This window comes from Capra hircus, chromosome 11 (genome assembly GCF_001704415.2).
Source record: "Capra hircus breed San Clemente chromosome 11, ASM170441v1, whole genome shotgun sequence".
In the NCBI taxonomy this organism is placed as follows: domain Eukaryota; kingdom Metazoa; phylum Chordata; class Mammalia; order Artiodactyla; family Bovidae; genus Capra; species Capra hircus.
In genome coordinates this window covers 78,616,093-78,625,661 of record NC_030818.1, presented here as the reverse complement: position 1 = coordinate 78,625,661, position 9,569 = coordinate 78,616,093, and the positions used below count along the sequence as shown (strand labels likewise).

Here is a 9,569-nt window from a genome sequence, read left to right as displayed (position 1 = left end):
TGAGCCACAGTCAGCTCCTGGTCTTATTTCTGCTGACTGTATAGAGCTTCTCCATCTTTGGCTGCAAAGAATATAATCAATCATTTCAGTGTTGACCATCTGGTGATGTCCATGTGTAGAGTCTTCTCTTGTGTTGTTGGAAGAGGGTGTTTGCTATGACCAGTGCATTTTCTTGGCAAAAGTCTTTGAAAGGTAATATTGTATACCTTTCATTGTACCTCCTGTCTCTTTCTCCCTTTATCCACTCTGGAGCCCAAGGCCCATCATCCCAACCCCCACCAAAATACTTAAATCAAAAGAAGACAAATTATCATGTTATCATAAATTACAGATAAAACAGGATAAATACAATTTTACCTCAGCATTTGTATTTTTCACACCACATAAAATCTAAGATCTCGGCTCTTAGAATACAAAAAGATAATTGCAAATTATATGTTAGCAGAAATGTGTGTGTATATACATATGTAATTAGCATTTAGGCATGAGAGCAGGACAATAATGCTATGTTACTTATTTGTATAGCTTTGTCAGGTCCATTATCTCAATACTTTGGCCTACCTTGCTACTTTGAAACTTAATGTAATGTTCAGGCCAAATTTTGTGATAAAAAGAAGAATTACTTAAAGGGAGTCAGTTCGTGTTTATTACAAAAAGAGAACATTCATTATAATGCCTCATTCTGTCTATACAAATTCCCTCCACGTATTTGTTATATATGACAATTTTGCTTCTCTTTAACCCTTTCATCAGAGGAGAGTTATCTGGAAATTTCCATCAGGTTAAATATTTAAAACCAATTGAGTCAATTCGTACTGGGAGTCTTTTTCTAGCACCATTTTCAAGCAGGACAAAGATCTATCTGTCCCCAAGACATTATGGCAGATCACTAAAACATTCACAGATATAAATCCCAAACAGTCATAAGCTCTTAAAACAGGTATGTCTGTCAGTATATATATGAATATGAAGCATGTGGGTATATGTATGTGTATGAAGTGAAGTGAAGTCGCTCAATCGTGTCCAACTCTTTGCGACCCCATGGACTGTAGCCTACCAGGCTCTTCCGTCCATGGGATTCTCCAGGCAAGAATACTGGAGCGGGTTGCTACTTCCTTCTCCAAAGGATCTTCGTATGTGCATAAGTATATATAAACACATACACACATATACATACGTGATAATTATGTGTACAAGGTAGGAGAGGTTGTTTTTAACGGTTTTGGTTTCTGTGTTAAAGAGACCAAGAAGTAGTGACAATAACTCAGAATCTGTCTGAAATAACTAGTTGGAAGGAAAATTTTAGGGCTCAGGTAGCAAGGAATTAGTGGTAAATGAGAAGGCTCCAAAAGAAACTTCCCAAAAGAAATGTTAGGAAAAGTCTGAGGAATCAACAGCTGATATGGAATTGAAGCAAATGGGAATGTAATCAACAAGTCACAGGAAGGACTGGAGAGCAACAATCTAACTTAAGAGTTCTCAGCAGATTTCTGAGATGAGAAAGGGAAAAAAGAGATATTCAGGCATTAGGGCCAAGGACCAAAAATCACAACTCTGAACATGCAGTCCTGAAGGAATCCTTAAACCTACATCTCTGAAAATTTCTCTCTCATTGATGGAGTATAGTTTCATTCCTGAAAATAGAAAATCTTGTGGGAAGATGCAGTTACCTTCAACGGGAGATATATTCTCTAGGGCCGATGTCTTTATTAGGATGCTGTTTTCTTTTTTTTAACCCAGGGAAGATTTGCTTTTTAAAAAAAATTTATTCTATATTATAGTGGATCAACAATGTTGTGTTAGTTTCAGGTGTACAGCAAAGTGATCCGGTTATACATATTACATTTATTCTTTTTTTTTTCATTCTTTTCTCCATTTAGGGCTTCCCTTGTGGCTCAGCTGGTAAAGAATCCACCTGCAATGCAGGAGACCTGGGTTTGATCCCTGGGTTGGGAGGATCCCCTGGAGAAGGGAAAGGCTACCCACTCCAGTATTCTGGCCTAGAGAATTCCATGGATTGTATAGACCATGGGGTCACAAAGAGTTGGACCCAACTGAGTGACTTTCACTTTCACTTTTCCCCATTTAGATATTACAGAATATTAAGCAGAGTTTCCTGTGCTATACATAGGTCCTTGTTGGTTATCTGTTCTAAATATAGCAGTGTGTAGGTATCAATCTCAAACTTCCAATCCATCTCTCACCTCCCCCACCCTTCCCCTGGATAACCGTAAGTTTGTTCTCTAAGTCTGTGAGTCTGTTTTATAAGTAAGTTCATTTGTATCATTTTTCTAGATTCTACATATAAGCAATATCATATGATATTTGTCTTTCTAAGATGTTATTTTCTGATTTGGGGGAATACTGTATTCTGTCATAGAAGAAAATAAATGAGATTGATGAAACATACTATGTTAAAATTAGATAAGTTAGAAACTTATGAGACATGTTATACAAAGTAAATACAGCATATTTGTGTGACTATAGCTAATACTGGGCTTCCCAGGTGGCTCAGATGACAAAGAATCTGCCTGCAATGTGGGAGACATGGGTTCGATCCCTGGATCAGGAAGATCCCCTGGAGGAGGACATGGCAACCCACTCCAGTATTCTTGCCTGGAGAATTCCCATGGACAGAAGAGTTTGGCGGGTTACAGTCCATGGGGTTTCAAAGAGTCGGACATGACTGAGTGACTAAGCACAGCACAGCATACCTAATATTGATGAGGTGCTAAAGATACAAAAGGTAACCAAGGCACTAAGTATTCATGGCTCACTGGGTATGCATGAGGCTTAGAACATGCTCAATATGTGTGAGGTCTTGATTCAGTTACCCACTGATGACACTTGTCCTCTACCCAAGAAATACAACTGAATCCATGACCGCTCAGCAGTCCCAGTGGCACATACAGCTGGGACCAGGGAAACCTGCCTCCTCCTTAGAGCAAGTATGCCTCACTGGCCTCAGACACATTCTACTTGATAGAGTCCCCCAATCTCAACTGTGGTCCTCTTCCTGGCCACACCATTAGGGGGAAGCTGGTGAGAAAGAGATAGAGTGAGGACATAGAACAGTACATAACTCAAGAATCGGGAACTGGAATCTGTGTACCTGACTGGCATCCTTCACTAACAGTGTTAATCTCTCCCATCACTTTTTCCTTGTTCCTCACTGTGTACGTTAGGTTGGTTCAGTAAACCATGTGACTTAAGCATCATTTTTTTGGTGTGTAATCCTTTGTGTCCCATGACCTCCGGAATGGCTTGCCTGGTAGTGTATTTGGAGGCTACCATTATATCTAGGTAACTTCCCACAAGGCACATGAACACGGAGACTTAGAAGACTTCTGGTCTTCTCGTTTTAACTAGGCACAGCAACCCACTATCTACATGAACTCATTTAAGCTCCAAACCTCTTCTCATAGCTCACTATTCTCTATCTGCTACAGGCCTAACTTGTCTCTAAAGGACCAAAAACATAACATATTTGGATTAACTAAGTACTGAAGCTGCAATAACAATGTTGTATATTTCTCTTTATTGCCTCTACTAAATGTCAAACTTCAGCAAATAATCTTGATGAAATAGTGCTAAAGTCTGGTTTGCAGCCACAGAATAAAAAGATGTAAGTTCATGGGAAATAGAGAACATTTTTAGCTATCTTTAACAGGTAAGAAATTACGCATGACTGATTACAGTTTTTCTTTTTAAAATTAGTGACAGTAAATGAAAACAGGTTCTTATTGAGAATCACTTCCCAAACCCAAGACTTGTTTAGATAAAAGGTCCAGCTTGGTGATAATGTTTCGGCTAAAACTATAAGAACAAACTGGATGTCTTCTATAAATTTACATCATTATAAATAGAGACAAGTGTTCTGCACAATATTATGAAGAGTACATGCCAATTGCCATCTCTTAGATGAAACTAAGAAAGTGGGTAAAAAGGAAAAGATATCAAAAATAAGCTATTAGGGTTTCCCTGATGGTCCAGTGGTTAAGACTCTGTCCTGCAATGCAGGGGACACCAGTTCGATCCCTGGTCCAGGAAGATCCCACATGCTGCAGAGCAACTAAGCCTGTGTACTGAGCCTGCATTCTGGAGGCCATGAGCCACAGCTACCGAGCCCACATGAAGCAACTACTGAAGCCTGCAAGCCCTAGCGCCTGCGCTCTGCAAACAAAGAAGCTGCGGCAATGAGAAGCCTGCATACCACAACTAGAGAGCAGCCCCCACTTTCCACAACTAGAGAAAGGTCAGATGCAGCAACGATGACCCAGTGCAGCCATGAAAATAAAAAATAAATTTTTAAAAAGCTATTAAAAACAATTCAAATTGTAAAAAAAAAAAAGTCTTTAAATGCCTCTTTATCCCTTCTGAAAGTAAAACAGAGAACACTCTCAATGCTTATTTAATTAAACACAACTAGAAATAGAGCTCATTTCAGAATTACAATTGTTTAATCTCCTTCTGGGCTTGCCAGGTGGTGCTGGTGATAAAGAATCCGCCTGCCAGTGCAGGAGACATGGGTTCGATCCCTGAGTCGGGAAGATCCCTTGGAAGAGGGCATGGCAACCCACTTCCAGTATTCTTGCCTGGAGAATCCCATGGACAGAGGAACCTGGCGGGCTACAGTCCATGGGGTCACAAAGAGTCAGGCACAGCTGAGTGACTGAGCACACACTCACACCACCTCCTGATACAGGTTATGTCCATTCCCTAAATTCAGCTCTGCTCCATTCTCACACCTCCCCATCCCTCTCCATCAAAAATGTTTAATGAATTAGTAACCTCGACACTGTGAGAAAATTTCTTTCTTATTTGGAATATTTCCATAGTGTAATAACCAGCCACAAAAATAGAGATAGAAAGATAGGCAGAAAATATAGTCAATTTCTATATATTTTATATGAAAATCAGTATCATTATTTCATAGTTGTATTTTTACACAAAATTATATATATACATAACATGTCTATGTGTATATACTATTGGGTTTTATTTTTTTTCTTCCCTTCCTGATCTCTGTCTTGTACCAAGGTCAACTTCAGTCCTTCCCACTTCCAGAGCATAGCCTTATAAGACCACTGCTCTTCCAGACCCATGTCTCACTGTGCCGATACTATTAGCGATACTAGAGTGGACATCTGTGGCGCACCCTGGCCCTCCTCTTGGACCCTGGGACTGTTCTAGGGATGGGCACTGATCCCAGCCTGGCCATTTAGCAATTTTTTCCCCTTTCATTTCAAACTTGAATTAAGAGTGGTAGTCTCTTCCTAATGGTGGAGATAGTAAGATGCTGTATTTCCTGATACATGAAGAAAGCCAGTCTGGTTTTTTCACATCTCACAGCTTAATATTTATTTTACCGTTTATGAAAATCCAAAAGAACGGCCTAACAGAGTTGCCCACCACATGCAGATGACCTTCTCTTTACTCATTCTGTCTCAATCGTGGATTTCTCAACAGCTGACCCAAAGTTCAGAAGACAGTGAGGCGTAACCAGTTTCTGTCATATATATATATATATGTGTATATATGTGTATAAAAATACAACTCTGAAATGATGCTGCTTTTTACATAAAATGTATGGAATCAACCTTATTATATAAACTCTCCCGGTATATGCAGTTTGTCAGTTCTTCATCCCACTGCACTATGGCATAAGGGACAGAAGTTGTAGTTGTTTATTTCCTGAGCCAGGACACAATGCTTACACACACTGCACATCCAGAACTGATACTCAGCAATTGGGCTTCCTGTGGCGACACACGTCGGCAGTTTCCCTTCACCTCTGTAAAAACAAAGAGAAAGAATTACACTTTAAAATATCTCATCACTTAAAACCTTATTTATTGCACTAAAAAAACCGTGAAGAATATACAACATTTCAAGATAAATTTCAAATAAAAACTTTTCTTGCAATGAGAAAATAAATCATTAATATACTAGTAAGACTAAAGAAAACAGACATTGAGTACAATGTTAAAGTGGCTTGTTACTTAGTCGCTCAGTGGTGTCAGAATCTTTGTGACCCCATGATCTGTAGTCCACCCGGTTCCTCTGTTCGTGGGATTTTCCAAGCAAGAATACTGGAACGGGTTGCCATTTCGTTTCTCCAGGGCATCTTCCCAACCCAGGAACTGAACCCCCATTTCCTGCACTGCAGGTAGAGTCTTTACTGCTGAGCCACCAGGAGTTAAGGTATGAGACTTTAAAATTTAGTGATTTCATCATTATGCTACACTATTTAGATATAAAAATCTATATAAAAATGACATCTACTAATTACAATTGGCCCTACCCTTCAAGAAGGCCATCCAATTCGGATTTTCTGTTATCTTTCGGAGTATGTTTGGTGAAGATTTCTAGAGCAAGATCTTCATATTGCTGCTTCTGTTCCGAACTGAGGGTCTCTAAAGATTCGAGTTTAATAAAAGCTTTTGAACAAGTACCAAAAGCTCTACTGGCACACGCACAGAGTGCTAACAGAGAGTAGATCTCAACTGCAGGGATGATGTCTTCATAGTCTCTCAGGTGAAGAGCTAGGAAAGAGAAGGCAATCTGGATTGTGTAAAGCAATCACGCCATCATGAACATGCATGGGGAAGCATGTTAGGCTGGCTCAGTTTAACCTACATGAATGTTAGCAAAGTTAATGGAAACAATGGTAGGTGATCAGAGGACTAGTAGGGGAAGTAGATTACATGACCACCACATTCTGTAACACCAGCCAACAGCTCAGGGCCTATAAAACTTACCACCACCAAATGATGCACATGGCTGCACCACTTAGAAATACACCAAAAATTATCGGTGTCAAAATACACTGCAGATATAAATATATAAATAAATATGTTAGAAATTTCTATGGATTCTCAAAACAATACCATGTTTCTTTCTGTTTAAAAAAAAAAATGTGTAGTATGAAATCATGTGTTTTCTCTCTGTGTTTCTTTGAACAGATTATCGCTTTTCAGTCTGTCTTATTGAAAAAATAGAACTTTGAGAAAAAAGGAAGTGAAACTGAGTCTCTAAGTTATCAGCTCAGATAATTTATTCTGATTACCATATCTTATCTTCACAGGCTGCAGGGCATGGCCAAAATAGAAAAAAAGTGTTACTGAAGTTAATGTAAGAGTAACTTGAAGGAGTTTGCCCTTTGTATTCAATTTATGACTTTTTAGACATGCTGCCTATATGAGTTAACACACCCACCTGTCTTCAGTGCAGTGTCAACATAGCCCTCGTAGAGCTGTCTTTGTGCCAGTATGAAGAAGTGGTAAGCCTCAGCCCCTCTCCAAGCATTATCAGTGAAACGACTGCTTGTCGACAGAACTTCTTCTTCCAGCAAACCAGCCAAAGCGGAAGTGGCCTACAAATAAAGCAGACCCGCATCTGCTGTCAGCACAAATCTAACAACAGGCCTTCCAATAGAGATGATTTCTGAAACTTATACATTAAAATATCTAGGGAAGGGGACTTCCTTGGTGGTCCAGGGGAAAAGAGTCCGTGCTCCCAATGCAGAGGGCCCAGGTTTGATCCCTGGTAGAGGAACTAAGACCTCGCATACCACAACTAAGTCCACGAATTGTAACTGCTAAGCCTGTGCACTGCACCACAATGAAGACCCAGCACAGCCAAAATAAATAATAATAAATAAATAAACTAGCATATTTCATCATTACACAACTGTCACCACAGACTTTTCTATTATAATTCATACTTTGTTAAACTGACACGATCAAATTTTTTCTTTAGTTTTACTGAGGTATAATCAACAAATCAAACTGTAAGATATTTAAAGTGTAGATTGTGGTGATTTTATATACAGATATATTGTGAAAGGATTCTCTTCCCCAAGGAATGATCAAATTTTTAAACAGAATCGATTAAACTTTATGTTAATACAGTGCTCATTTATAATTTAAAAAATACACATATTTCTAGGGAAGCTTTTAAAACTCACTGATTAGAAAGGATTTACCAAGAAAGGAATTAAGCAAAGATTACAGATTAGTAAAAATAATCATTTTCAATATTTCCAAGTTGAGATGTCTAAATGTGAGCACTAATCCCATATCATTTATTCTTTTTCCTCATATCATTTAAGAAAAGAAATGCAAACAAACAACTACATTAAATGGTCTATCCATAAAGAGAAGTGTGATCATTTTGGGTTTTTTTCCCTTAAATGCCTCACATGACTTAACATTACTTAATGTTCCACCTTACCTCTGAGCTCTTTCCTTTAACTTTGCCTCGTTGGGCATTTTTCATTTGTTCGTGGTACTGCTCTATAAGTAAAGCTGCCAGTACATAGAGCTTCTTCACACGTAAAGGTTTAGTTCTTTTCTTTGCCTCTTCATCTGCAATCTTTAAATATGTAAAGAGTTGGGGGAAGATATTTCTTAATCTATGTTTGTACAAATGTTCTCATTTCTGAAATATGATTCTCTAAAAAGAGGAGTCAGTAGGGTGGAATATAAGTACCATCCGTTTATGACAAATATTTTTAAACACATTTTCGTTTCCTTAGTACTGATAAGTAATTAGTTATTTCCTTAGTATTTAGCCATTGGAATTAGAATGCAAAACAATTTTAGAAACTAACAGATGCTGATAAATAATTAAGTCAGAGTGAAGAAAGCTTTCATTGAAAGGGTAGTATTTTATATAACAGATTTTTAAAATAATTTTCAAGTACCTAGAGATAAGATGGCTTTACCATGGTACATCTCCAGAAATTTAAATCTGTTTAAATGATTCAGAAGGAAATTTTTCCTTTGTCATTAAATCAAATGGTGAAAGAATAGAACAGAATGTAAAATTTGCTTACGTTAATTCCACACTAGTCATGTTCCCTCCAAATGCCTACTATGAAAAGTGTAACATCTTTAAAACTTGCACATTTAAAAGGACTTGAAAATTTATTATCAACAGGATTTAATTTCCAGTTACAGAAACTTGTACTTTATAGTAGCTGAAAATTCTCTAATTGTTAACTTCAATATTAAGTAAATATACAGTTGTTTAGGAATCAGTAAGGTGCTAAAATTAATAAACAGCCTTTTTAGTAAAAGGTAATACTACTAAGATAACACATAGTTATACTATGATAGTAACAAAATGAGAGGGATTTTGCTATAACAATATTTGTTTCGAAAAAATGGAAAATGTATTCTTTAGTATATAAGAAAACATTGGTAACTAAAACAAATCAAATACTCAGCAAGATTATTACATTACCTTAAACATCAGCTTGGCAGCATCGTAAAAGTAATTGGCTTTCCGATAGAGTTCTATGGCATCAAGAGTTTTATTCTTTTCCAATAAATGAGATGCATACCTTGCTAACAAGGAACCAATTTCTTTCATATTATGACTTTTAGCCAATTCAACAGCTTTGTTCCACTTGGGGAAAATATATACAACATACAATTACCCAAGCATTTACAGTCAGATACGTCTAAAAATACATAGAATAAAGCTTTAAGTTAAATAACACTATATCAAAATTTAAAACTGGTATATAAATTTTTTTAATCAGAGGAATTATAAATTTTAGA

The 9,569-nt window shown here is 37.5% G+C and overlaps 1 protein-coding gene across 2 annotated transcripts in view; it reads right to left on the bottom strand.

Moving 5' to 3' along the window:
* WDR35 (WD repeat domain 35) overlaps positions 4,619-9,569 on the bottom strand; it is a 52,804-nt gene continuing 47,853 nt past the window's right edge. For both annotated transcript variants that reach the window (XM_005686978.3, XM_018055604.1), the window contains 5 exons: positions 9,250-9,414; positions 8,236-8,376; positions 7,219-7,375; positions 6,305-6,545; positions 4,619-5,794 (listed from right to left, as the gene is read on the bottom strand). In XM_005686978.3, coding sequence (XP_005687035.1) covers positions 5,644-5,794; positions 6,305-6,545; positions 7,219-7,375; positions 8,236-8,376; positions 9,250-9,414 — 855 coding nt within the window. In that variant the 3' untranslated portion in view covers positions 4,619-5,643. The remainder of the gene's footprint in view (positions 5,795-6,304; positions 6,546-7,218; positions 7,376-8,235; positions 8,377-9,249; positions 9,415-9,569) is intronic.